Source organism: Ovis aries, chromosome 14 (assembly GCF_016772045.2).
Source record: "Ovis aries strain OAR_USU_Benz2616 breed Rambouillet chromosome 14, ARS-UI_Ramb_v3.0, whole genome shotgun sequence".
Classification (NCBI taxonomy): Eukaryota; Metazoa; Chordata; class Mammalia; order Artiodactyla; family Bovidae; genus Ovis; species Ovis aries.
The window spans coordinates 49,308,792-49,336,220 of NC_056067.1; the positions used below are offsets into that span (position 1 = coordinate 49,308,792).

The window sequence follows — 27,429 nt, forward strand, 5'->3', positions numbered from 1 at the left end:
TTGGCGGGAAGTTCGCAGCCCGCGACTGGGATTGTGGAGAAAATGAGTCGGCCTCCGGCGGGGGCGGGAGGCGGGGCAGCGCCGAGCCGGACCCGCTGGACAGACGGGCCGCCTGGAGCGCGACTCCACGCCGGACACGATGCGGCTGCCTGGCCCCAGCGGCCGCCGCCCCCTCCTGCTGGTGCTGCTGCTGCCGCTCCTTGCAGCCGCCGCCACCGCCGCCTCCGCCGCCGGCCCCAGCCCCAGCCAGGCCGTCGAGGTCGCGGCGATCCCGGGCCGTCCGGCCGGGTAAGCCCCGCTGCGGCCCCTTCGTCCTTGTGCCCCCTCCACCCAATAAGTCTGGCGCTCCAGGAAGACCAGGACTTTCGGATTTAGGGGAACATGAGCCCACTGCTTCGTGATAGGGATAAAGAACCAGAGCTCTTGGATTTATTAGGGCCTTCTGTTTTGTAGGGGTTAGAATCCGAGGTGTATTGAGGTTCTGAGCGGAGGGACTCCCTCCCGGTGCGGTAGAGACAGATGTGGCTCCAGGGAATTCTAGAATTTATTTGGAGCAGGGTCCCAGTTTATATAGGGATGGGGCTTTGGGTTCTCCTAGGATGATAGATGGGTGGGGCCGAGCTGGGATGGGGCCCCCAGGTTTCTGGGATCCTTAAGGAGGAAGAGTATGGGAGGTTATCAAGGTGCTTTAAGGAGTTGAGACGTCCTGGTTTTCTGGGGTTTGGGAATGCTTGAAATAATTAATAGTGACCTTTTCCTATAAGACTTGGAGTTTGGTGTTGATGGCGGAGGGGCTTGTGGGAAATTGTGCGGAGGTGGGGTCCGGGGGGCTCAGATTTCACGAGGGTTAAGGATGCTTTAGTTTCCTAGAATTAGAGGATTCCGGGCTTGAATGAAGTACCCGTGATTTCGCGGCAAGAAATCCAGAATTTCATATAGATTTGGGAGTTATAGCCACTCTTCCTGTCTACGGGTGACGAGATCGGAGGAAACAGTCTGCCCAGTACCCCCACCCCCCGCCCTGCGGCCCAGCGCTCCGTTACAAAGGCCCCGGGCTCCGCTCCCGCCTCGGTCTCTGCGAATACGTTTAGTAACCCGAGCCGCTCCGGGGGCGGGGCTGGGAAGGGGTTAACCCGGAGAAAAGGCGGGAGGGAATGACGGCAGGATCGGGGGTCAGGGAGGCTCCCACCCGGGCCGCCCCTTTCCCTACCAGGCCCCACCCGTCTAAAAAGAGTCCATACTGCCGACGTCCCCTTCGCAGCATCCCGCGCTGCTCTTCTCTCCTGACCTGCGCGCGCACCCACAGCCCTCGTCCCCCTTAGCTTGGGGATAATGGATTTGTCTGGGGGGCCCCTGGGTTGCGACGCACTTGCGCCCAAGCTGAGGGCTCCGCCAGCCAGAATCGAAGACCCTCCCGGCGCGGAGGTTCCTTCTGAAGAACCACTCCTTCCTCGTGGTCAGACGGGAAACTGAGGCCCAAAGATCAGGAGACTCTGGCTCCAGGACACACAGCGTGGAAGGGCAGGAACGGGCTAGAACTCAGACCTCGGGATTCTCAGTGCTGGGCTGTGGCTCCTGTATCCCTGTCCACCTCTGCACCCCGCTGGACCCACAGTCAAAAGAGGACTTCCCTCCCCAGCCGTTGAGGCCTGTGGACGTGGCGCCATCTTCTGGCAAACTGCGGGATGACGGCTGAGTCCAGGACAGGGACGTGCGGGGAGGGCCGGGTTCTAGATTCCCAGAGCCGGCTTGGAAGTGCGCTCAGAAATCCTCTCTGAGTCTCTCTCTTTTTCAAAAAAGACTTTAAAATGTCTTTTCCAATAATGCCTTACCAACAAACACTTCAGAAGGAAAATAAACATGAGGTTGCTGTGACCTTTACCTAAACCAATTTGCCTCCCATTGTACAGATGGGGAAACTAAGGCATCGAGCGAAGTGCCTCAAAGTGGTCACATATCAGCCCCAAGCACCCTCCAGCCTTATCTTGGCTTCCCCTCCCCTATCCCTCATCGCTGTCCTTTGGGGAGTTCTATAGTGCTAGGGGCTGAGTGACTTCCTTCCCTCTATTTATAGTGCTCCTGCTTGTCGCTGCTGCCCAAGCCGATGGCCCAGGAGAAGCCGCTGCTTTAGAGGTGGGTTCTTGTAGGCAGGGTATCGGTTGGAGGGGGAAGATGGTAGAAGCAGAAGAGCGGGGGGTCCCTTCCTCATCCCTCACCCCAGCTGGAGAGCTGGATGAAAGAAGAACTCGGCTGCCTCCTTTTCCACTTAGTCCCTGGCTGTCTCTGAAGCCTCCTGCAGGGTCCGGAGCTGCCGGCCCGAAAAGTGTGCAGGCCCTCAGCGGTGCCTGGCTCCAGGGCCCCCAGAGCTGCCGAGCCCCAGCCCCAGCGTGAGGAAGAGACAGGTGTCCCTTAACTGGCAGCCACTGACGTGAGTGTGTGACCCTCTCCTGCTAGATGCTCCCAATCCCGCCATTTCCAGCACATATCTCCCTGCTCCCTGGGTCTCCTTTTCCTTGCTCTCTCTACCAACTTGTGTCTCTGTTTCTATTTCTCCTTTTCTTGCCTATCGCTGTCTCTAGGTCTTTCAGTTTCTATCTCTCTGTCTCTGTCTCCGTGTCCCTCTCTCTCTGTTTGTTCTTTGCGTCTGTCTCTTTCTCTCATAGCTACCTGTTTCTTTCCTGTCTTCTCTCTCTCTCTCTCCCTCCCTCATCCTGGTTTCTCCCACTGACTTTGTTCTTCCTAGCCTCTAAAGAATGTTCCAGGCCTGATCCCCAGAAAGAGATGGAAGGGGGATGCAGAGCCTCCCCTGGAAGACCTCCTGATGTAGGAGGTCCCTTCCAACCGCGGGAGTTGGGGGGAGGGGGTCAGCCTAACCGCGGTGACAACTCCTTCTCTGCCCCATCCCACCCAGGCTGCAGGAAGCCCGAGCCCTGCTGAGGCGACGGCGGCCCCGCGGGCCGGGGGCCCGGGCATTGCTGAGAAGGAGGCCCCCACAGCGCGCCCCTGCCGGCCAGTCCCGGGGTAAGAACATCCGCCCTTCCTCCGCCGGGTTGGGGGGCGGGGAGGCGGTGAAGGGGGATGGGGGGGTTCCGGGCCAGATAAAGCAGTCTGGTTCCCACGGTGCAGCCGCCGCCTAGCCGCCCCCCACTGTAGCTCAGCACCCCTCCCCAGGACTCAGCCCCCTCTAGGGACCCCGGCGTCCGGCTGCGAGAGGTGAGTCCGGGACAGGACTAGACGCGGGCCAGAGGCGCTGACCCGCGGGGGTGGGGCCAGGAAGCCAAGCGTCCGGGCTCCCCGCGGCCGAAGAGGGGGGCGCTGTCCCGGCAGAGAGCGCCCGAACTAGCCCAGACAACAAAAGCGATTGTGCGGGTTGGCGCCTGCCAGGTCACCGAATGCCCCAAATTGCGGGGTGGCTAGGGGGCCAAAGGCCTTCCACTGCTCTCCCGACCCTCCTCCCCCACTCCTCCTGCTCCAGCTCTCAGCCCCTGGGCTAGCACACCCCCTAGTCTCCGCTACCCTCAAAAGTCTCCCTCCTGCTGTGGCCTTCAGCCCAGATGTGTCCCCTCCTCCCTAAACTCTTCCAGATGTAGGCCTTCCGCCAGATGTGAGGACCCCCGCCCACCATCTTCCTCCACAGTTTCCCCTAATCCATTCCGACTTCTCCTCCCAGGTGTGAGGGTCCTGGTCAGATGTGACTGCGCCCTCAAGTGGGCCCCTCCAGAGTCCTGCCCACCAGGCGGACCCCCAATCACTTCGTGTGCCCAGGTGCACCGACCCTTCTCCTCCCCCACCCCAGATGTGCCACCTGGCTGCCCAGATGTGCCATGACAATCGCCTACCCAGATGAAGCCCCTGTCTCTGTGACTGAGGCAGGGACAGCCTTTAGCCTTCTCCCCAAACGCGGCCCCCACTACTCTTTCCTCTAAAGACTCAGCCCGGTCTGAGGTGGGGTGTAGGGGGGACCGGCCCGCCCCCACCTGTTCCCTTCACCGCCGCTCCCCTGCGGGCCCCATTCACTTGTTGATGCGGGGCGAGAGCAGAGGGGGCGCCCCCCCTCCCGCTCCGAGTCTAGCGCCCAGCCTGCGCGCCTCTGGCTGCGCGCCCAGCCCCACGCGCCCCCGCGCGGCCGCCGGGGAGGGAGTGGTGGGGAGGGGGGGCCTGAGCGGGGGCGCGGCCGCCCTCCCCCGCGGGCGGGCGGGCGCGGCCGGGCCCCTCGGGCGGGCTGGGGCGGCGGCGCGGCGGAGCGCGGCGCTGCAGCCATGGCGGGCGGCGCGCGGCTGCTCTGGGTGTCGCTATTGGTGCTGCTGGCGCTGCTCCGGCCGCAGCCCGGGCTAGGTCGACCCCGAGAGCGCCTCCGCGTGCGCTTCACCCCGGCCGTGTGCGGCCTGAGCTGCGTCCATGGGCCCACCGGCCCCCGCTGCACCCCGACCTGCGCGCCCCGCAACACCACCAGCGTGGACAGCGGCGCGCCCGGCGGGGCGGCCCCGGGGGGACCCGGCTTCCGCGCCTGTGAGTGCGGGGTGGTGGTCCCGAGGGAGGGATTCCCGGGGGGAGGTGGAGGATCCCTGGGGATGAGGGAGACAGTCCCCAGGAAGAGGGATCCCAGATTCCTTGTGCCAGAGTGCTGGGGGATCCCCGGCTTATTTGAGGAAGATAGCCTCAAATTCCTGGCTTTTGGGGTTGGATCCTGAGAGTCCTGATTCTGCAAGCAATGAGGGTTCTCAGGGACCTGTGGTGTCCCATGTGAGGCGATGGGGGCTGACTTTCTTGCCTTTGAGTCAAAGTGGGAAATCTCAGAATTGAGGGGCTCTAGAACTTGGGGGAAAGGGGTCTGAATCCTGCGACTGTGAGCAGGGGTCCCAAGAGTCCAAGGGAGAGTTCCAGGGCCTTGAGAAGCGGTTTTCCGTTTCTGCTTCTTTGGGTGGGAGGCATTAGGAAAGTCTAGGATGGGAGTGCCTATGAGGAGGGGGATTGGGGTGTGGAAAGTCGATCCTGAGAGCTGAGAGGAAAGGTGTTCATAGGAGGGTCTCTGCAAGACCCCAAGTTGCAAGGGTCGCACGTGGAAGAGCAATCCAACAGGCGGTCTGGGGGGAAAGGCGCCCCCTGGGGGGCCCAGAGGACAGGAGGGTCTGCGCACCAGGCTCCTCTAGAGATGGAGAGCCCTGGTGGGGGCGGGGGGAGTCAGGTGAGGTAGGGGTAGTGGGCCACCTGTTGGCTCCAGGGCGTGGTGGTGGGTGGGCTCTCAGAGTCTGGGCCTACCTGCCCCCAGTCCCGGAGGCCCTCTGGAGTGGGGAGTGGGGGCCCCTGGCGCCGAGAACTCGCCCAGCCTGGCCCCCGGCCAACCCAGCCCTGGCCGGCGTGAGCTCATCTCTCGCCGGAGCCCCCGCCCGCTGCCACTCCCTCTCTCCACCCCTTCCTCCCTCTTTCCCTCACTCCCTCCCGGCCCAGCCTCAACGGGCCTGTGCCAGGCGCCGTGCCCAGGCGGGTGCCAAGCCCCTGGAGGCGCAAGGAGAGAACTGCGAGGGGCGGCGCGGGGGGGGGGGGAGGTGGTGGCTGACCTCGGGAGGACCTCGATGTCCTCAGCTCCTCAACCCTCCAGGGGTGTGGGACATGGAGTTGCCTGTGCCCATCTAGCGGCCCGCCCTGGGTGTGGGAGCCCTCAGGGAGCTGGGTGGGGGTGGGGGGGGGGGTGGGCCACATTCAGGACAAGAGAAGACGAGGCAGTGTCTTCGATGGCTCGGCAATGCCCCCTCCCCCGACCGCTGCCCCCCAACAGAGACTTCCGATTTTGGAAACTTTATTCCTAGTTAAGCCTTTCCTAAGCCTGCCACTTAATTAAGGACCTCTCTTAGAGCACCCTGGAGTCCTGGCCTGAGTCCCCTAACTAGGGGAGCCGAGAATCTCTGCCCTGAGTCCCCATGCCCCTCCGCACCGCTATCAACAGACTCCAGAGACCAGCCCCTTCAGTGAAGTTCCCGCCCATTCTTCTGATGTAATCGCCCCAAACTGCACCCCTCACCAGAGAACTCTAGTTTTGTCCCTCAGCTACTCCTCCCCACTTCCAGGGGAAACCCCAGATTAGAAAGGCTGTACAGTGATAACTACTCTAGCTGAATTCCCTTCCTGAAAAAGTTTCCCGTTTTCTTCTATTTCCAACTGAATCCCCTCAGAGATCCCTGATTGCTGGGTATCCAAGTCCTTCTCTCCCAGCTGACACCCTCTCCCAGAAACTTCTGATCCCTCTATTTTCAGAGAAACCCAAAGTTGGTCTTGATCAGCTGATTCTCCCAAGAGCACTCCAGATACTGTGCTCCCCTCAAGCAGCCATTAATCTAAAGACTGGGGCACCTTATCCCTTAGCTGAGAGGGAAGCAGGTATTCCGCAATATCTTAGAATCTTCCCAGACAGCTGAGGCTCGCATGTGCTGGAAAGGACTCCGCCACTCCATCTCTACCTTGCTCTCAGCACCCTCAAATTGGCCGTTCCAAGTCACTAGAGTCCTGTTAGTAGGTAACTCTCCCCAAAAGGACTAAAGAGGTTCCTTCTGCCTCCGTTTCCTCTGGGATCGGCTCCCTTTCTGTTCCAGAAACCTCCTGAGGTCTTCGAACGGCGGAGTGCTGCCTTCTAACTGATCTCTTCCCAGGAGTCCAGTCTCCGTACCCTTATAAGTTGAGGGGGCTCCCTCTATGTTTTCCTGTCTTCAGTGTGTGGCTCAGAATCCCACACACGCCTTTTTGGATGGCCCCGGCCGCCTGCCCCCTTCCTCCCCTCCGCACAGCTGTCTCCAGCTGTTCTCGGCAGCCCCAGGGGAGAAAGGGAGGGGGTGCCCTCGCAGGATATGTCCGGCCTTCTTTGGCTCAGCGGGCCCGGGGCTCCCCCAAGGGTCCAGAATGAGGAGCCGCCGCCCTGCCCCCGCCTCACCCCTCTCTTTGTTTACCCCGCCGCACAGCTGGCAGTGCCCCGCCCCAAGGTGGCCCGAGGCCCAACGAGGACGCGCACAGGGGAGAGCAGGCGCGTTCTCGCTGGCCCCGCCCCGGGGCTACCGGAGGCGGGAAGTCGGAGCTGGAACAGGGGAGCCGGAGCCAGACGGGAGGTGGGCGGACACAAAGCGCGGGGATGTGGGGCTAGGACGCGCAGATAGCGGGGAGGTGGGATGAGAGGAGCGCGGGCGAGCGAGCCAGGGCAAACTAACGTGAGAAAGGGAAGATGGGTGGGGCTAAACGCAGCAGGTTAGACGCCTCGATGGGCGGAGTTTGCAATCCTTAGGGTAGAAGAACGCGATGTGGGCGGGGCGCATAGACGTGAGAAGCGGGGACGGGGCGGGGAGAGACGTACAGCATGTGGGCGGAGCTTGAACCGGCCGCACGGGGTGCAAACGTGCCTAGAATGGTAAGAAGACAGAGTTGCGAGCACTGGATGGTGCCAAGGAGTGACTGAAGTGTAGTTTTAGTCAATGGAAGTCACAAGCGCTGGGTCTAAAGGGGCTGGGACAGCAAAAGATGGGCAGGACTAAACGCGAAGGCACGAGTTAGAGCGGGCGTGACTGAGCCTATAGGCGGGGCCAACACTATCTGGGCGGGGCTAGTAAGCCTCGGACTCGGCTGGAAAGTGGGACTTGAGGAGGAGGGCGGGGCGATATGAAAGTGAAGGAGGAGCTTGGGGGCGTGGCGAGAGGACTCAGAGGGCGGGGCTACACCTCCAGGGGCTGGACCCAGCCAATGCCAGTGGCCAGGGTTAGTGAGATGACGCAAGACTACTCAAGGCTGAACGACTTAGAACTGAGTGATACCTTTGACGGTGTAGTTATAACCTTAGGGGTTGAGCTAGTGAGGGGGGTGTAGTTATAACGTTAGGGGCTGAACTAAGCGAGGGTGTCTCGTCCCAAGGGAGGCTGCAAGGAGGGTTGCCGACCCTGAGTGTCCTCGCTCTCTCCCCAGTCCTGTGTCCGTTGATCTGTCACAATGGAGGAGTGTGCGTGAAGCCTGATCGCTGCCTCTGTCCCCCGGACTTCGCTGGCAAGTTCTGCCAGTTGCATTCATCGGGCGCCCGACCCCCGGCCCCGGCCATGCCAGGCTTCACCCGTTCTGTGTACACCATGCCGCTGGCCAACCACCGCGATGATGAACATGGTGAGGAGAGTGCGGCCAGAGTTCCCTCCGTACCCTCCACCACCTCGTCGTTCCTCTAACTCCCATGTTTCCTTCTTTCTCCTGAGTACCCTTCTCCATCGCTCCCTTTTCCCGCATTCCTACTCGCACTTTGCCCCGCGGTGCCTCTCTCCAGGCGTGGCGTCTATGGTGAGCGTCCACGTGGAGCACCCGCAGGAGGCGTCGGTGGTGGTGCACCAGGTGGAGCGTGTGTCCGGCCCTTGGGAGGAGGCGGATGCCGAGGCAGTGGCGCGAGCGGAGGCGGCGGCACGGTCGGAGGCGGCAGCGCCCTACACAGTGTTGGCACAGAGCGCGCCGCGCGAGGACGGCTACTCGGACGCCTCGGGCTTCGGTTACTGCTTTCGGGAGCTGCGCGGTGGCGAAGTGAGAGGAGGCCTGTGGGGAGGGGCCCGGAGCCTGCTACCGCGCGGGGGCGCGCTCACCTTACACTTCCCCACAGTGTGCGTCCCCGCTGCCCGGGCTCCGGACGCAGGAGGTGTGCTGCCGAGGGGCCGGCTTGGCCTGGGGCGTTCACGACTGTCAGTCGTGCTCGGAGCTCCTGGGTAAGCCCCAGGATGTCCCCAAGGCGCTCGGAGCTGGGGAGGACTGAGTACCCTGCCGCTCCCTGTACTCTGCCCGTAGATGTACCCTTACATGAATTCTAGCCACGCCTATCCCGTTGTGGGAATCCTTTCCAGTCTAGACCCACCCATACCAGCTGGGACCATCCATCCCACTTTCTGATTTTGGCTAGCTACCCTGTTCTTACCCGACCTTCACGCCATTCGCCAACCTAAGGCTGACCTTGCGCTCAAACCACACTCAGCACCTTTTAGTTCCTGTCACCCCATTTTCTCCCCCGCCCACTCCATTCTCGCTCCTCTCGCCCCTGGCCCACCCCTCTCCTCTCTCCACAGGTAACACCCACCAGGGGGGCGCCCCAGATGGGCCGTGTCCAACTGGCTTTGAAAGGGTTAATGGGTCCTGCGAAGGTGAGCTGGGGCAGGGGTGGGAAGAGCTCGGGTCTAGGGAAGGCGCTGGCGGGGAGCTTGCCCTGATGCCTCTGGGATCACCCCATTCCTCGTAGATGTGGATGAGTGCGCGACTGGCGGGCGCTGCCAGCACGGAGAGTGTGCAAACACGCATGGCGGGTACACTTGCGTTTGCCCCGACGGCTTTCTGCTCGACTCGTCCCGCAGCAGCTGCATCTGTGAGCCGCCGGGGTCTGAGGCTGGTCCCGTGTCCACCCTATCCTCATGGCCGAGCATCCCTGGGTCTAATTCCCTTAGACCACACCCTCCCAGATTCCCTGGTCCGTCCCTACCACCCCCACCTCTGCCCCCCCAGTCATTCGTACCTCCCCTTCCGCACATCTCAGACTCTCGGGAGCTTCTTTGGCTCCTCTAAGAACCCCTCAAACCTTTTGAACTCAGATCTCCAGACTTTGATCAGCTCCTCTCAAGCCCCGATATTTCCTCATCTCTCGCGATACTTCTTCAGATCCTGAGATCCTTCCCAAACCCCCTTTCACCCCCTCAGATTCTCCCCAAACCCAGAACCCTTCTCAGTCCTCTAGGCCCCTCGCCCCAGCTCTTCTTCAGACTCTCTCAGAGATTTCCCAGATGCCCTTCACACCCACCGAGCTCTCCTTGGGACCATTCCCCTACCTTCCAGATCCCCTAGACCACTACACTGCCAACCCTTCCCTGAAGAATTTCCTCCCCGACCTCCCCAGCCCAACACGTGATCTCAGAGGCCAAGGGGCCGTGCTTCCGCGTGCTTCGAGACGGAGGCTGCTCGCTGCCCATTCTACGCAACATCACCAAACAGATCTGCTGCTGCAGCCGTGTAGGCAAAGCCTGGGGCCGGGGTTGCCAGCTTTGCCCACCTTTCGGCTCAGGTGAGTGCCTCCTGCCTGCCTTTCTCTAGCTTTTTTTTTTTTTTTTTTTTGCTTTCGTGCTCTCTGTTCGACTCTGCAACCCCTTGGATTGTAGCCTGCCAGGCTTTTCTGTCCATGGAATTTCCCAGGCAAGAATACTGGAGTGGATTGCCATTTCCTACTCCAGGGGCTTTTCCCGACCCAGGAATTGAACCCGTGTCTCTTGTATCTCCTTCATTGGTAAAGTGGATTCTTTACCACTTGGGCCACCTTGGAAGCCCACCTTTCTTTCAGTTCAGTTCAGTTCATTTCAGTTCAGTCGCTCAGTCGTGTCCGACTCTTTGCGACCCCATGGACTGCAGCACACCAGGCCTCCCTGTCCATCACCAACTCCCGGAGTTTACTCAAACTCATGTCCATTGAGTCAGTGATGCCATCCAACCATCTCACCCTCTGTCTTCCCCTTCTCCTCCCGCCTTCAATCTTTCCCGCCTTTCTTCAGAGTTGACGCAAATAGGCCTTCTAGGCTCCGCCCCCAGACTCTCCAATCAAGTTAGACCCTAGCCTTGGCCACACCCCCGGCCTTTGAGACAACCTATCATCAGACTGGACTCCGCCTGGGCCCCACCCCACCTTGGGCCACACCCACACCTGAGGCCCGCTACCTTGAAGTTAGGCTGTGCCCCACGAGCGTCACCCCCAGCCTCAACCTCTCATAGTCCTTGAGATAGACTGCTTTCCCAACCTTGTCTCGAGGCTTGGCCATGTCCCCAGCTTCTGAGACACTGCCTCCTATCTAACTTCAGCTTTGGCCCCTGCCCAAGACACACCCCTCTCCGAGACACCTCCCTGGCAATCTTTTTCTGCATAAAACGAGACCCCACAATGGACCTGATTGCTTCCTGGCCTGTCCCTGTAGACACCAAACCAGACCCCGCTTTCAACTCCTGTCCCTGCCATCATCCCAAAGAAAGAAAAACATCCTTGGTCCCACCCTTAGCCTCTGAGATATCCCATTCTTTGCCAGGGTACCACCCCATCTCAGCATCCAATCCAAACCCCTAACACACCCCCAGGCCAAGCCTTCCCCACGATCAAGTCCAGACGCTCAACTCCCTCTTCTCTTTCTCCTTCACCGCCCTTCCCTCTCATTTCCCCTACTCTCTTGCCCTTTCTCTGCCCATCTTTCTCCCTTTTCTGTTACCAGAGGGTTTTCGGGAGATCTGTCCAGCTGGCCCTGGCTACCATTACTCTGCCTCCGACCTCCGCTACAACACCAGACCCCTGGGCCAGGAACCACCCCGAGTGTCCCTCAGCCAGCCCCGTGCCCCACCCTCCACCTCTCGACCACCCTCAGGTGAGCTGGTTTCTGGAGGAGAGGGTGTTGTCTCCAAGGGGCTGCCCCAGGCTCACATAAAAAAGGGGAGATGTTCAGGGACACCCAAATCAAGGTCTCCAATGCTAACACCCCTTCTTTACCAGGCTTTCTGCCCACTCATCGCCCAGAACCTCGGCCTGAGCCCCGGCCTGAGCCCCGGCCAGAGCCCCGGCCAGGCGCTGAGCTTCCCCTGCCCAGCATCCCTGCCTGGACTCGTCCTGAGATCCCTGAATCAGGTGTGGTAGAGGAAAGTGAGGGCATTGATGGGGGTATCACAGGCAAGAGTTCCAGGGAGGGAGGCTCCACCGTGAAGATTCTAGAATAGAACAAACAGGGATGTGACAGCCAGAGGAGCTAAGAAATGGGTGGGAAAAGATCAGGGTTTGCTGGGTGGGATGGTGTGTGCACCAGGGGCTGGAGTCAGACAGGCCTGGGTGCAAGTGCTCTGTCATTACTGTGAGGATCAAACAACCTGTGTGTGAAGTATCTAGGAGGTAGTAAGTGCTCAGTTAATGTGAGACAAGTGATTTTCGTGGAGGACACTAAACATATTTCAGGCAGAGGACGGGAGAGTAAAGTAAAATACTAGAAAATGGACACTTTGGGGTGGCAGTATGGGAGGATTCAGGCAGAAGGTCTGATGAGATCATCGCATGATAGAGAAGGGCATCAGAGGGAGAAGACTGGGTTTGAGGAGGGACACCCAGGAGGGTGTTTTAGGTAGAGGATCTGAGGAAATTGTACTGGGGTGAAAGGGACGGGATTCAGACACGGGGGAACCCTGTCTCATTGGACCCCCGCAGGTCCCTCTGCAGGCGAGTGTCAGCGCAATCCCCAGGTCTGCGGCCGCGGACGGTGCATCCCCCGGCCCAGTGGCTACACCTGCGCGTGCGACTCCGGTTTCCGGCTCAGTCCGCAGGGCACACACTGCATCGGTGAGCCAGGCTGCGGGGGGAGGATGGAGGCAGGACGGGAGGCTGTACGGTGTCACCTCCTGACCAGGCCCTTCTGTACCCGCAGACATGGACGAATGTCGCCGCGTTCCCACGCCTTGTGCTCCCGGGCGCTGCGAAAACACGCCAGGCAGCTTCCGTTGCGTGTGCGGGTCAGGCTTCCGCGCCGGCCCGCGGGGTACGGAGTGTCTGGGTAAGAAATCCAAGCCCCACCCCAGCCGGGGTCTCGCTCCAGCTCTTCCTCTGGAGCAGTCCCCGCCCTCGCACGCTTTCCCACGTCCCTTCAGCCCAACTACTGCCTTGGCCTGGCCCCGGGCCCCGTCTCCAGTCTCCAGACTGATTCCGGCCGCACCACTGCCTCTTTCGCAACCTGCCCGCCCTTCCGGTCGGGGCGGGTCCCTGCCTTCTACTGCCTGGGCTTCTCTATGGTGCTGGGTCCTGGCCCCGCCCTTCCACTGGCCCCGCCCCCATATAACCCCGCCCCTTCTATGTTCCAGACTAGTGCCTGCCCTCTCCAAGGCCCGTCCCCTGACCCTCAACCGCTGTAACCCACCTCCTCACCGTGATTTCCGCCCTGTCACACCATTGCCCCATCCCCAATCCACCCCTTGCCCCCTCCTGCCTTCCCTTTTCTGGGTCTGCAAAGCTGCCCTTCCTGCCCTTGCCTTACCCAGTCCCTGCTGCTGCTCCCCAAATTGTCCCCCTCACGATTCCCCTCTCTGCCTCTGCCGAAGCTGGTTCCCCAACTCAGGTCCTGTCCTCCCCGCTGAAGCTCCACCGCAGCCTTAAACCGACCCACTCCGAGCCCCTCTGCCGCCCCTGGCTCCCGCTTCAGCCTGGCCCCTGCCCCAGCTTGACTCCGCCCCTGCTGTCCCCGGGCCCCCCCACCCCCGCCAAGCCGTCTGGGGGAGGGGAGGAGGCGGAGTGTCTGCCCCAGCCCCAGCCACCCTGTTTGTGCCCGCAGACGTGGACGAGTGCCACCGCGTGCCGCCACCGTGTGACCGTGGGCGCTGCGAGAACACGCCAGGCAGCTTCCTGTGCGTGTGCCCCGCGGGGTACCAGGCTGCACCGCACGGAGCCAGCTGCCAGGGTGAGGGACTGGGCATGTAGCGGGGAAGGGAAGAGCAGCAGCGGTGCAGGATGCTGAGACGGAGCCAGGAGGCAGAGGGAGGCTGATTGATTCGAGACAGAGGCCAGGCTCTGAGAACCAGACAGGCAGCCTGGTTGGGGACGGAGAGGCCAAGTGATGGAAAACAGAAAGGCTGAGTCATGGAGGTTGGAGAAACAGAGGGAGGGGGTGGAGATGAAAGGGTAGAGTTATGAAGGACAGAGTTTAAGGAGGCCCGCTGATATGGACTAGAAAGACAGAGTTCTAGGAAGCAGACAAGCAGCTTCATAGGGATTGAAAAAATAGAGGCATAGAGGATGGAGGTAGGATGATGAGGGATAAGATGGCAGAGTGATAAGGATGGAGAGCCCGGGGATTAGGACAGGGTGGCAGGATGGTGCAGGGTGAAAGGTCAGAACGATGGAGGTCAGAGAGGCAGAATAGAGTATGGGGGGAGGGGCATAAGGGAGGTATGACCTGCGTCCCTTGTTCTGAGCAGATGTAGATGAATGTATCCAGAGCCCGGGCCTATGTGGCCGAGGGGTCTGTGAGAACCTGCCTGGCTCTTTCCGCTGTGTGTGCCCGGCTGGCTTCCGGGGCTCGGCGTGTGAAGAAGATGTGGATGAATGCGCCCAGGAGCCACCGCCCTGCGGGCCTGGCCGCTGTGACAACACAGCAGGCTCCTTTCACTGTGCCTGCCCTGCTGGCTTCCGCTCCCGAGGGCCTGGGGCGCCCTGCCAAGGTGAGGGCGCCAGGTCTAAAGTCACTCCACAGCCCACCCTTTGCTGTGGGGACCAGAGAGAAACAGGTTTGGGGTAGGAGGGGGCAGCAGAGAGGCAGAGGGATGAGATTCAGTGGAGGAGGACAGGAACAGACGCCTGGGGAAAATGAGGGGGTGGGGAGGGTCTGGCTCCAGAGTCTTTCCCCTTTTCTCCAAATATGAGGGTGCTCTCTAGCCCTCCCCCCTTTCTTGGATGATGCTCTTGTGCTTGTGGGCTTTCCCACTGGCTCAGTGGGAAAGCATACACCTGCAATGCAGGAGATCATGTACAATGCAGAAGACACAGATTCGACCCCTGGGCTGGGAAGAGCCCTTGGAGAAGGAAATGGCAGTCCTCTCCAGAGTATTCTTGCCCATGAACAGAGGAGTCTGGTGGGTTACAGTCTATGGGGTCGCAAGAGTCAGGCACAACTTAGCGACTCAGCCACCACCTTGTGCTTGTGGGAACTCTCAGGAACGGACAGGGCTGAGGCACAGAAGACATCATGCAGGAGGTGGTGTCCTGGCCACTTCATGGCAGTTAGAGAGACCATTAATGGGGGAGCAGTGATCTGTCCTTCTGGCAGGAGGGGGCAGCCTGAGCAAGGTCGAGGGCACTGCCTCCAGAATGGAATGTTGGGGTGGGTGGTGATGGTAGGGGGTCCAGGCCCCTTCTTCATCCCCACTGGCCTCCTCTGCCCCAGATGTGGACGAGTGTGCCCGTAGCCCCCCGCCCTGCACCTATGGTCGGTGTGAGAACACGGAAGGTGGCTTCCAGTGCGTCTGCCCCACAGGCTTCCAGCCCAATGCTGCCGGCTCTGAGTGCGAGGGTGAGGCCGGGGAGGGAGGGAGGAATGTGGATGGATGAGGGGGGCATTGGACCACTACTTCAAAGCCGCACTCTTGTCTGCTCCCCAGATGTGGACGAGTGTGAGAACCACCTGGCATGTCCTGGGCAGGAGTGTGTGAACTCACCCGGATCCTTCCAGTGCAGAGCCTGTCCTGCTGGTCACCACCTGCACCATGGCCGATGTACTGGTAAGATCAGGCCCTGGGTGTGACCTTGGACCTGCGTGCGGCATGACTCCTGACTGAGATCATGACCCCTGACCTGAACTGCAGCCTTTTAACCTGGATCTCAGTCGTCTTACCTGGACCGCAACCCCCAGAGCATGACTGCCATTCTTGACCTAGACTTGACCCCCGATCAGAGTGCAGTTTCTGATCTGGACCATGACCCTTGGCCCTGAATGTGACTTCTCCCTCTGTGATCAATGACCTTCAACTTGACTGTGACTTTTGACCTTAGCTGTGAACACTGCTGATAACCCTGGGACCCCAACCCTGGTAGCAGTTGTGCCCCAACTGTCCTCTGGCCCTGTATTCGACCTGTGACCCCTAAACTTGACTGTGACACCTGGTCTAACTGTAACTACCAGTCATAACCCTGACCATAACCCCTGACTCTGTGTGATGCTTGATTCTGTCTTTTCACTTCCCCTGCCCTTTCTCAGGGTCCCTTCTCTGGGGCCTGATTGGGTTCATGATCCTGGATCCCAACCCCTGACCAGAGACTCGGACCCCTGACTCATCAGAATGGCATCCAATTATCCTGCTTTATAATACCTGACCCCTTACCCTAACTAATGTCTGACTCCTGTCCCAGTCCCTTCACCTGCCCCTAGGATCCTAGGAACAGGGAGTTCCCAGAAACCCAGACACAGGATCCTCCGAAGATGGTCCCCAGGATTAGGGAGCCCTGGTCTCCCTTACCTCTTTACCTTACCTCCCTGGACTCTTTACCTCACGTCCAACCCAAGACACTTCCCATCATTTCTTTCTGACCCTCATCCATGTGTCCCTAAGCAGAACCTCCTCTGAAATCCCCATTTCTGCAGATGTGGACGAATGCAGTTCGGGCGCCTCCTGCGGGCCCCATGGCCACTGCACTAACACCGAAGGCTCCTTCCACTGCAGCTGCGAGCCAGGCTACCGGGCGCCAGCTGGCCGGCCCGGGCCCTGCGCAGGTGGGCTGGGTGGGGAAAGGGCTGGACAGCCTGGGAGTGGGCCCTGGCTTCCTGGGCAAAGCCTGGTGGGGAGGTGGGAGCTGGACTAAGGGACCGCATAGGTGGAATTTAGAAACTGGCCATCTGGGGCGTGGCTTGCGAGCAGGGTTGCTGCTTTGTAGGCGGGGCTTGGGCCCTGGGGATGGGTCTGGTGACCCAGTCTGAACTCTGGGTACCCTAGACGTGAACGAGTGCCTGGAGGGCGACTTTTGCTTCCCCCACGGCGAATGCCTCAACACCGACGGCTCCTTCGCCTGTACTTGTGCCCCCGGCTACCGGCCCGGACCCCGCGGAGCCTCTTGCCTCGGTCGGTACCCAGGCCGGGCCTGAACCGGGAAAGGGTGGCGAAAGGGAGGGACGGAGTTGGAGAGGAAAGGGGGAAAGGGCGGAGTCTGGATAAATTGGGCAGTGAATGGAAAGGCTCGAGCCAAGCTCGTCGGGGAGGTGGGGCTTGCAGGAAAGGGAGGAGCCTAAGGCAGGTAGGGGAAGGCGTTAGAGTCTCGGAGCCATAGGGGCGGGGAAAAGGCGGTGGAGGGGCGTGGTCTGGAATGTCAGGCAGAGAAGGAGACTGGCTTGCGGTTGCCGACACTGTCCCGCAGACGTGGACGAATGCAGCGAGGAGGACCTCTGCCAGAGCGGCATCTGTACCAACACCGACGGCTCTTTCGAGTGCATCTGTCCTCCGGGACACCGCGCCGGCCCAGACCTCGCCTCCTGTCTCGGTGCGAGGCCCCGCCCTAGCCAGATCCCTCTCTCCTCTGCCTCCTGGTCTCCCCTATTTGTCTCCCTCTCTGCCTCCCCTCTGCTGCTTCCTCCTTCCCCCTTTCCTGCGTCTCCCGCCTCCCCCTTCTAATCCTGCTCTCCCCTCCTTGTCTCCCCAACCTGTTCTACTTTCCCTCCTTGCCACCCCTCTTCCCGCGCGCCGCTTCCCTCATCTGACAGCCCCGCCTCCTCCCTCAGACATTGACGAATGTCGGGAGCGGGGCCCGGCCTTGTGCGGGTCCCAGCGTTGTGAAAATTCCCCGGGCTCCTACCGCTGTGTCCGAGACTGCGACCCCGGCTACCACGCAGGCCCCGAGGGCACCTGTGACGGTGAGACCACTGCCCCGGTCTCCACGAAGAGCTTTCTTGATGATCAAGGAGGGGCTCCAGGCTTCGCTTAACTCTCCCCATCGGTGGTGCAAACAAGCTACTAGTGTGTCCTTACATTGTCTATAGTGGGGAGACAGGAAGCTGAGGGAAGACACTTCTATCAGGAAACAGACCAGACCTCGCTTCTAGAGGCAGCACAGCTTTGGGGGTAGGGGGGATGGTGTGCAGGTCAACATTTTGTGGAACAGATGAAATGACTGTGAACTGCCTTGCATTCTTGGGTTGCCAGACCCCTGATTCATGGAAACCTAGTTTCATGGACCTCATTCACTAATTTCACAAGAATTCATTAAGCCCTACCGTGTGGGACATTGGTAGCAGAAGAGGCAATAAGTCCAACGAAATCCCTGCCCATGGGACTTCCCTGGTGGGTTAGACTCTGCGGCCCCAATGCAGGAGGCCTGGGTTTGATCTGTGGTCAGGGAACTATATCCCACATGCCACAACTGAAGACCCAGCACAGCCAAAAGAAAACAAAAAAATCTCTGTCCTCATGGAGCTGATGTTTCAGGCGGGAGAGACAGACAATAAATATGTCAATAACTGATTCATTCAGCAAATGATTTAGGGGCACCTACACCTGGGGATAGCGTGAGGAACAGGACAGACACAAACCCCTGCCAATGTGGAGCTTGGATTCTAGGGAGGTGACAATCAGCATGCTAATAAATACATGGATATAAGAAGTTTAAGAAGGAAAGTAAAGCAGGATAAATGGACAGAGAGGACAGGTTAGATAAGGGTGGGGGGGGCTGGTTAGGGCAGCTGGACCTAGACTCTGGAGTGAAGCAAGAGAGGGAGCCATGCAGATAGCTGAGGGGAGAGTATTCCTGACAAAGGGAACACCAAGTGCAAAGGTCCTGAGGTGGGGTCACGTTTAGGCTATTTGAGAAATGGTAATGAGGCCTTGCCTGCCTTAAGAGGTATCAATGCTTATTGGTCAGACTCCAGAGTCAGAGACCTCTCAGGCATAGGAACTGGAAGCAGCACCAAGAACCTGTGAAATCAGGCCTGTGACTCCCCTCTCTTTCCCCTACGCCCTCCCCATGCTTTTGCAGACATAGATGAGTGCCAGGAATATGGCCCAGCGATTTGTGGAGCCCAGCGCTGTGAGAATACCCCTGGCTCCTACCGCTGCACGCCAGCCTGTGACCCTGGCTACCAGCCCACGCCAGGGGGTGGATGCCAGGGTGCGTGTCCCTGGGGCCACGGGTGAGAGGCAGAGGGGATAGAAGTTCCAGCCTCGGCCTGACTGTCTGGTGGTTGCAGATGTGGACGAATGCCGGAACCGGTCCTTCTGTGGGGCCCACGCCGTGTGCCAGAACCTGCCTGGCTCCTTCCAGTGCCTCTGTGACCAGGGCTACGAGGGGGCACGGGACGGGCGTCACTGCGTGGGTACGGGGCTCCTGGGGGAGGGTGGAGCCAGCGGGTGGGGAAGAGGCTGGTCAAGCCCTGATCCTCTCCATAGATCTGAGTGCATGTAACCTTTAGGGGTATGGAATTTAGACCTTGGAATAGAAGATCATTTTCATGTCAGTCAGGAGTCCCTATTAACTCAGATTTTATCTGGGGCGTGCTTTAAAAATTCATGCATAAGGGAGTAGAAGTACAGTAACCTTAAGTGTATGTAAACATTTTTCCCCCCAACATTTACAAAAAAATGTTTGGCAGCACATGGGACCTTAGTTCCCCAACCAGGGACTGAAACCCTGTCCCCCACATTGGAACGCAGAGTCTTAACCACCGGGCCACCAGGGAAGTCTGCCAACATTTTATGAGAAAAATTTCTAAACATATGGCAAGTTAAAAGGCCTGTAGAGTGAATCTCTGCACAGCCATGACCTGCATTCTATTATCGTTATACTTGCTTCCTCACATGTCTCTCCATTAATCCACCTAATTTTTTGGAGAGATTTAAAATTAAATTGCAGGCATCACTATATCACTCCCCAAAATTTTTCATGCATAATGCATGTCATTAACCAGAGATCAATATGTGTTCACAGATATTTTTGAGGTTCAACTTACAGTGCAATGGATGATTCTTAATTATACATTCTCTTAGTTTTGACAAATATGAACAAATCAGGCTTCATTTCTTTAAAGGGAATCAAAACTGTGAAGTTCAGGGAAATATTTGAATTTCGAGGCTACGTGAATATAGGAATTGTAATGAGGCTAGCTGTCTCCCAGCTCTGCTATCCTCTACTGCATTTATCTTCAGGCAGATTCTCTTTTCACAACGACGAAAGGGGCCGTCGCACCTCTGGCTGACATCCTCAGCTTGCCATCCCTAGCTACAGAGGAAGGCTCTGCGTATTTCTAGAACAAGTCCCAGGACTGGCTTTGATTGGGCCCAGCTGGGTCACTGCCTGTCTTTGACCCAGAGAAATGCATCAATCTGCTTGACCTACTCAAAACACATGGGTTGAAAAATGGAGGAGCAGATGACTCCCATGGGGAAATCAGGGTTTGTCACTGGAACATAAGTAGAGGATGGGATCTGAGCCATTAAATACTTCAAAGCTCAGACTTTTATGGAATTCCAGAAGTTTACCACCGTTGACTCCCTCTTCCCTCTTGTCTCCTGCTCACAGATGTGAATGAATGTGAGACACTACAGGGCGTGTGTGGAGCTGCCCTGTGTGAGAATGTGGAAGGCTCCTTCCTCTGTGTCTGCCCCAACAGCCCTGAGGAGTTTGACCCTATGACTGGGCGCTGTGTTCCCCCTCGGACCTCTGCTGGTGAGACTGAGATCAAAGTCTATTTAACTGATGGCTGCTGGCCCCACAGGAAAGTAATGGGATCTAACCATTCCTGACGTGGACAGCTGCCGTCAGTTAGATGCTGTTGTTTTAAACAACAAAAAACTGCAAAACACAGAAGTTAACCTAGGTGTGGGACTCAGTGTCAGGAGAAGTAGATCCTGGTTCTGACTTGACCAGATTCCTCCATTCAACAAATGTTCACGGTGTTTAGGCCCTTTTCTGGGCACTGGGAACACACTAGTGACCAGAAAACCACCCTGTCTTCAAGGGGCTCACAATCCAGGGGGGACAGATAGCAATATAGCCTGAAAGTAATAATCTAGAGAAATCAGGACTGTGATGGAGGCAAGGGCCATGGGGTAGGTAGGGAGGAGAGGGCAGGTGAGAGAGGGGCTTGAGCGGTTCCATGTGGACAGGTTGTGGGGCTGCCTAGTTCGGGGAGCAGTGTCTAGGCCCACGTCTGGGTTTTGAGTATGAAGATTCCCAGGCCGGTTTGGGATGTGTTGATTAGGAGGCCTCCAGGAGGCCAGGGAAATGCCCTCTTCTCTGAACTGCAGGTGGGATGAGGGGCCAGATGCTTGGGAGAGGGAGATAAGGAGGCAAGAGGTACAGAAAGGAGAAGAGGCAAGAATGGAAGAGACCATGGCCGACGGATGGTGAGGGGTGTGGAGCCTGGTTCTGCCACACGGGGGCCTCAGTTTCCCCGTCCATAACGGAGGGGCTGGAGGCTGAGCCCGCACTGTCTCCCCAGGTACGTTCCCAGGCGCACCGCCCCACGCACCTGCCAGCCCCAGTCTGCCGGCCAGGCCTCCGCCCCCACCCCCGCCCCGCCGGCCCAGCCCACCCAGGCAGGGCCCTGTGAGCAGCGGGCGCCGGGAGTGCTACTTTGACACCGCGGCTCCGGATGCCTGTGACAACATCCTGGCCCGGAACGTGACGTGGCAGGAGTGCTGCTGCACCGTGGGCGAGGGCTGGGGCAGCGGCTGCCGCATCCAGCAGTGCCCAAGCACCGAGACAGGTGGGCTTGGGCCTCGGGGTGCACGCAGGGCTGAGGGTTTGAGTAGAAATAGGTGGACATGGGACTGGGCTGGGACAAGGGGACACACTTGGACAAGGGGCAGAAGTGCTGGTATTGCATGGGCAAGGGTGACTTAACAGCTAGGTGGGCATCAGGCTGAGAGGTGGATACAAATAGGCACAGGGGCTGAAGTCTTGGGCAGTGAAGGGCAGGCATGGGGCAAGAGTAAGCACTGAGGCAAGTGGGCACAAGCAGGCCCAAGGCAGGGCCTAGGGCCAGGGTGTGGAGGCTCAGCCTTGTCTCTGTGTGCAGCTGAGTACCAGTCATTGTGCCCCCATGGCCGGGGCTACCTGGCGCCCAGCGGAGATCTGAGCCTCAGGAGAGGTAAGGCCCACCCACCCTCAGCCTCCAGCCCAGCTCTGTCTCACCCGGTCTCTGTTCTCTTCATCTCTATCTCTCATCCTGTGTCTCTGTCTTTCTCCTTCCCACCCTTATCTTCTGACTCTCTGTCTCTGGGTCTTTGTCACCATCTCTTCCTCCTTCTCTTTCCTGATCCTGCCCTGCAGCCACACACTCCCCTCCCCTGATCCAGCCCATCCCACAACCTGGCCCTCCCCCATCTCTGGTGAGGCGCGTGCCTCTGATCATCTTTCCCCCAGACGTGGACGAGTGCCAGCTCTTCCGAGATCAGGTGTGCAAGAGCGGCGTGTGCGTGAACACAGCCCCGGGCTACTCGTGTTATTGCAGCAACGGCTACTACTATCACGCCCAGCGACTGGAGTGCATCGGTAAGAGTCCCCCACCTCCACCATCACCCCCACCCTCGCCTGGGACTCTTTCCAACCCTTGGTCACGCCAGCGCCTCTCTGGAATGTGACCACCACCAGCAGGAAGTCGTGCCTGAAGTCTAGACTCCATTTATCAGGTTGTCAGTGCACTGGGGAAAGGGCAAAGGGGAGGAGGCTACTTCTTAATCACTCCCTCCATGCCTCCCTAGATAATGACGAGTGCGCGGACGAGGAGCCAGCTTGTGAGGGCGGCCGCTGCGTCAACACTATCGGCTCTTATCACTGCACGTGCGAGCCCCCACTTGTGCTGGACGGCTCGCGGCGCCGCTGCGTCTCCAACGAGAGCCAGAGCCTTGGTAAAGTCTTCCCGCGCCCCGCCCCGTCGATTATCACGCCCCAGTCCCGCCCACGCCGTCCAGCTCCTCTTAAGCTCCGCTCAGCTTCAAGCCTACACCCGGGCCACGCCCCTCGCACGTGGCTCGGTCACGCCCCTTAACGCCCCATTTAGCCTCTGGTCTTGGCTTTTTTGACTCTCAGAACTGGAGGCCAGCTGGCGTGGTTAAGGACGGACGTTTCAGAGGAACCTCCCTGCCACTTGCTGGTCCCGTGTATGCAAGCACGTTTGCTTATTCCCTCTTGGACCCCCACAGCTTGCTTTCAGCGCATTGGGTAGATTGGCAGTAGCCCCTACCTTAGAGGGTGGCTCTAAAGAATTCTGTTTCCAAGAACAGAAGGAGGACCTGGTCTCACTAAGTGCTAAAAGCATGCTTTCTGTTATCTTCCTGTGTGTCTCTGTCTCTGCACCTCTCTATGAGTTTCTGTCTTCGGGCTTTTCTCTAAATTTCTGACCCTCTCTGCATCTGTCTTTGCTTTTAGGTCTTTCTTGCTGCACCTTTGCTTTCCTGTGTTTCTGACTGAATCTCTGACTCTTTTGACGTGTTTGTCTTTATTTCTTTGGGTCCCTTCTCTCTTTTTGCCCACTGACCCAAATTCTCTTCTCCTCTTGCTTATTGTTCCTACAACATCCTCCCACACTCTAAGACGTCATTCAAACAACAGTGCTCAGAGCGGAAAAGCAACTGCCCTGGGGTCACAGAGCCTTCCAGAGGCCAGACTTGGATAGATTCCTCCTCCCTAGACCCTGTCTCCCTCCTATTTGATAACCTCATGCCAGGCGAAGCCCTGTACTCACCTGGAGCTACTTAAGAGGACTTCCCGAAGCCACATCACAGCTGATGAGGACTGAATGATAGGGAGGGGCTGGCTGAGCTGAAGGAGATTGAGCAATTTGGGAGGTCTTGAGTGTCTTCTTCCTGCCTTGATGCATGCTGTCTCTGCCCTCAGATGACAATCTGGGAGTGTGCTGGCAGGAAGTGGGGGCTGACCTCGTGTGCAGTCGCCCTCGGCTGGATCGCCAGGCCACCTACACAGAATGCTGCTGCCTCTATGGCGAGGCCTGGGGCATGGACTGTGCCCTCTGCCCTGCACAGGACTCAGGTACCGCCACCTGCCTGGGCCACACTCAGAGATTCTGCCCCTCAGGCTCCAAATCTAGTCCTCAGACTCCCAGTCTTAGACCCCAAGATCCCCCCAAACTCAGCCCCTCAGACCCCTATGTCCCAGCCCATTCCTAAATCTTGATTTCTTGGGCCCCAAGTCACAACCCAAAGACCTCCAAGCCTCAACCACAGAAAACCCAAGGCCTGACTCAGCAGGTGTCATAGTTCCAGTCCCATAGGGCCCTGATGTATATGGGCTCTCAGACCCTCAACCCCTAGTCTCTGGAACCTCAAGACAGCCCATGAGAACCCCTCCCCCAAAGCCTAGACCTTTATAACTCAAATGCCAGTTGCTCAGATCCTGCCATCCTGGCCCCCAGACTCTGTCATAGCTCACAAACCTCCCAAGTTCCACTGGCTTGGATATTCACATCCAAGGGCCTTTAAGAGGCCAGCCCACAGCAACAGAGATCCCCCATGCTTTGTCTCTTAAAAGCCCAGAGTCCCCCATTTCTCAGCCCTTGTGAAACCAGTGCCAGCCCCAGGTCCTTGGTCCTCTGACTTCCAGGTCCCATGGCTCAGATCTACTCCCCTGCATCCTGACCCCTCAGATCCCTGATACTTGCCATCCTACCTTCATAGGCCCCTAGCCCCAGATCTCATGGGTCCCCAAATTCCATCACTTGGATCCAGACTTCTAGCTGTAGTCCTCAGTACTCCTGACCTCAGTGCCTTGGCATCCCAGCCTCAGTCCTCAGACCTTCAGTCCTGGCTCCAGAACCCCTGATCCCAACCCTGCAACCCCAACCTGTTCCTTTGACACCCCTCTAATGCCTCAGCCCAAACCCCTCCCACCCTCTCCTCCAGGCTCCTCTTCCCTGAGGGGGGACATAAATAGCTGGTGCAGGGGAAGCCTGAGCTGATTGTTAGGCTTGGCTCCCATTTGCAGATGACTTTGAGGCCCTGTGCAACGTGCTGCGCCCCCCTGCATATGGACCCCCACGGCCAGGTGGCTTTGGACTCCCCTACGAGTATGGCCCAGACCTAGGTCCACCTTACCAGGGCCTTCCCTATGGGCCTGAGTTGTACCCACCACCTGTCCTACCGTATGACCCCTACCCACCGCCACCTGGGCCCTTCGCCCGACGGGAGGCCCCCTACGGGACGCCACCCTTCGACATGCCAGACTTTGAGGACGATGGTGGCCCCTACGGTGAATCCGAGGCTCCTGCTCCATCTGGCCCGGGCACCCGCTGGCGCTACCGGTCCCGTGACACCCGTGGCTCCTTCCCAGAGCCTGAGGAGTCGCCTGAAGGTGGAAGCTATGCTGGTGAGTATTAAGCCCGAGTGATGAGCGCGAAGATGAGGACCCAGTGTACAGAGATGGCGATAGGAGAAGGGAAGGAGGGAGGGACGGGGAGAGACAGAGATAGAAACAAAGAGAAGTCGGGGGGAGACACAGGCTCAGGGAGACAGGAAAACAGAGATATTGTTGGAGAGAGCGACAGAGAGCAGAGATGAAGAGGAACAGACCCATCTCGGTAGATGAACCGAGAAAACGATGAGGACAGAGGGAAAAGCTAGAGATAACAGAGCAACGTAAACATCCTGGCCCCACAGCGCCACCCACAGCCCTGGAGCGGGATGGACAATTTAGAAGAGGACCCAGGGAATCAGGGCAGGGCCCCACTTGAACTCTGAATCCCCACACTCTCCGCAGGTGCCCAGGCTGGGCGCTACGAGGGACTGGAGGCAGAGGAGTGCGGGATCCTGGATGGCTGCGCCCACGGCCGCTGCGTGCGCGTCCCCGAGGGCTTCACCTGCGACTGCTTCGACGGCTACCGCCTGGACATGACTCGCATGTCCTGCGTTGGTGAGGGGGTGGGCCAGGGCCAGCACTGAGGGGTTGGAGATAGGGTGGAAAACCTTTACTAGCGGTGGGTAATCAGGATCGTCAGGAAGACCAGCCAAACGGCTAGGCAGGGGAACAGAAAGAAATTCTTGCTCAGGGATGGGGCATGCCTGAAGGAGAGGTCAGATTGTGAGGAAAGCCAGGTTGTGACCGCAGGACCAGGGCTGGGCTTGAAGCTGGATGGAGAGAATAGAATCCTGCAGGCGTGATTGCTAAGGGCTACTTTGAGCGATTTGCTTGACTTCTTTGAAGAACCTTCAGTTTTCCCATCTGTAAAATGGGAATATGAATCATGTCTGCCTAGTTTAGACAGCAGGAAAGCAGAGTGGTTACAAGCCAGGACTCTGGGGCAGTTGGATAGACCTCAGGCTCTGTCCAGCAGTGTGATATGTGATCTCGGACAGGTCACTGTCCCTTGCTCAGTTTTTCTTATCTGAAAAATAAGCATATCTTACAGAACCCACTTCACAGAGCCAAGAACATCGATTTGCAATGACAGTGAGGCCTTTGTGTAAACCAAAGCTCAGCGAAGAGAACTGACTTCCCCAAAGACTCAGAACTAAGAAACAGCAGGGAGCTGGGCACTGAGTCTTTGCCAGCTGGTCTGAGAACTTCCTGGGCTTTTTGGTGACACTGGGCCAGGGGCTTCCCCATGCTGAGGCTCAGTTTGCCCAGTACCTACCTCATAGGGTTATTAGGAGGATAGTTAATACAGGTAATATGCTCAAAACAATGTCTGGCACAACAAGCATTTGTGGTTGTTAGTATCATCATCAGTATTGTTTTCCTATCAAAACCCCAGTGTCCTAGGGGGCTACCATACCCATCTCACAGAACACAAAGCTGAAGTGCAGAGAGGTTAAGTCACCTGTCCAGCTCACACAGCCAACAGTCTCCACTCCGACAGGAGACTCAGCATCCACAACCCTCAGGGGCCAGGGAGGCGGGCTCCTGGGTCCCCAGCCCTGAATGCTGCTGCTGCTGCTGCTAAGTCGCTTCAGTCGTGTCTGACTCTGTGCGACCTCATAGATGGCAACCCATTAGGCTCCCCCGTCCCTGGGATTCTCCAGGCAAGAACACTAGAGTGGGTTGCCATTTCCTTCTCCAGTGCATGAAAGAAAAAGTGAAAGTGAAGTCCCTCAGTCGTGTTCGACTCTGTGCGACCCCATGGACTGCAGCCTACCAGGCTCCTCCATCCATGGGATTTTCCAGGTGAGAGTACTGGAGTGGGGTGCATTGCCCTGAATAGCACTCCTGGTATCCCCTTTCCCCAGACATCAACGAGTGTGACGAGGCCGAGGCGGCCGCCCCACTCTGTGTCAACGCCCGCTGCGTCAACACCGATGGCTCGTTCCGCTGTATCTGCCGCCCGGGATTCGCACCCTCACACGAGCCGCATCACTGCACGCCCGCCAGACCCCGGGCCTGAGTGAGTCCCCAGCAGCCCTGGGCCGCCCACTCTGCGCCTGCGCACGCGGGGTCCCTGCTGCACAACCCTGCCACCCACCCGCTTGCGCGCATGCGCACAGCGAGGCCGGACCCGGCGGAGAGGAGGGTCAGTGGGACAGATGGACAAGAAGGAGCAGCCTTCCTACCGACGCCGCGGGCCCAGGCTTAGCCCACGGTCCCCTTCACATTCCTGCTCCTTTTTATAAAAAGTGTTCAATTAAAAAACACCTATTTTGTACCTTCCGCCTCTGTCTGCCTGATGTTTCTCAAAGTTTGGCTCCAGAATTTGTTCTTTGAGCCACTAAATTACATCTTCTCCCCATTTCCGCTTCTTCATTCCTGCGCCTCCGGCGCTTGCTCTATTTCTGCCTCCTTTGGTTCCTGCTTTTCTCCTGTGTCTGTTTCTTTGTCTCTGTCTTCTGGCTCTTGTCTTTCTGCTGCTTTTCTCTGCCTAATTCTCCGTGTTTCTGTGTCTTTCTCTTTTCCTCTCTGTTTCATTCTCTCTAATCTCGAGGTCATACCTCTGGATTTTTAATACTCCTGCCCTTCCC

The 27,429-nt window shown here is 58.5% G+C and overlaps 1 protein-coding gene across 4 annotated transcripts; it reads left to right on the forward strand.

Moving 5' to 3' along the window:
- The first annotated feature begins 116 nt into the window (after positions 1 to 116).
- Positions 117 to 27,121, forward strand: LTBP4 (latent transforming growth factor beta binding protein 4). 4 transcript variants are annotated; one of them, XM_027978306.3, is made up of 33 exons: positions 117 to 288; positions 2,075 to 2,133; positions 2,290 to 2,428; positions 2,912 to 3,021; positions 7,939 to 8,130; positions 8,285 to 8,532; positions 8,609 to 8,711; positions 9,066 to 9,140; positions 9,236 to 9,358; positions 9,884 to 10,048; positions 11,235 to 11,384; positions 11,510 to 11,641; positions 12,209 to 12,340; positions 12,426 to 12,551; positions 13,323 to 13,448; positions 13,966 to 14,208; positions 14,931 to 15,056; positions 15,145 to 15,264; positions 16,125 to 16,253; positions 16,474 to 16,599; positions 16,892 to 17,014; positions 17,253 to 17,384; positions 18,503 to 18,634; positions 18,714 to 18,839; positions 20,042 to 20,188; positions 20,964 to 21,230; positions 21,543 to 21,614; positions 21,890 to 22,018; positions 22,228 to 22,374; positions 23,363 to 23,515; positions 24,467 to 24,847; positions 25,238 to 25,390; positions 26,704 to 27,121. In XM_027978306.3, exons 1-33 carry the CDS (start codon positions 140 to 142, stop codon positions 26,856 to 26,858), a joined length of 4,890 nt encoding a protein of 1,629 aa, XP_027834107.1. In that variant the 5' UTR covers positions 117 to 139; the 3' UTR covers positions 26,859 to 27,121. The 4 variants fall into 4 exon arrangements, with proteins under 4 accessions (XP_027834107.1, XP_042088005.1, XP_027834108.1 ...); XM_042232071.2 differs by lacking the exons at positions 18,503 to 18,634; positions 18,714 to 18,839; XM_027978307.2 differs by lacking the exons at positions 117 to 288; positions 2,075 to 2,133; positions 2,290 to 2,428; positions 2,912 to 3,021 and adding an exon at positions 4,241 to 4,509.
- Positions 27,122 to 27,429: the final 308 nt, after the last annotated feature.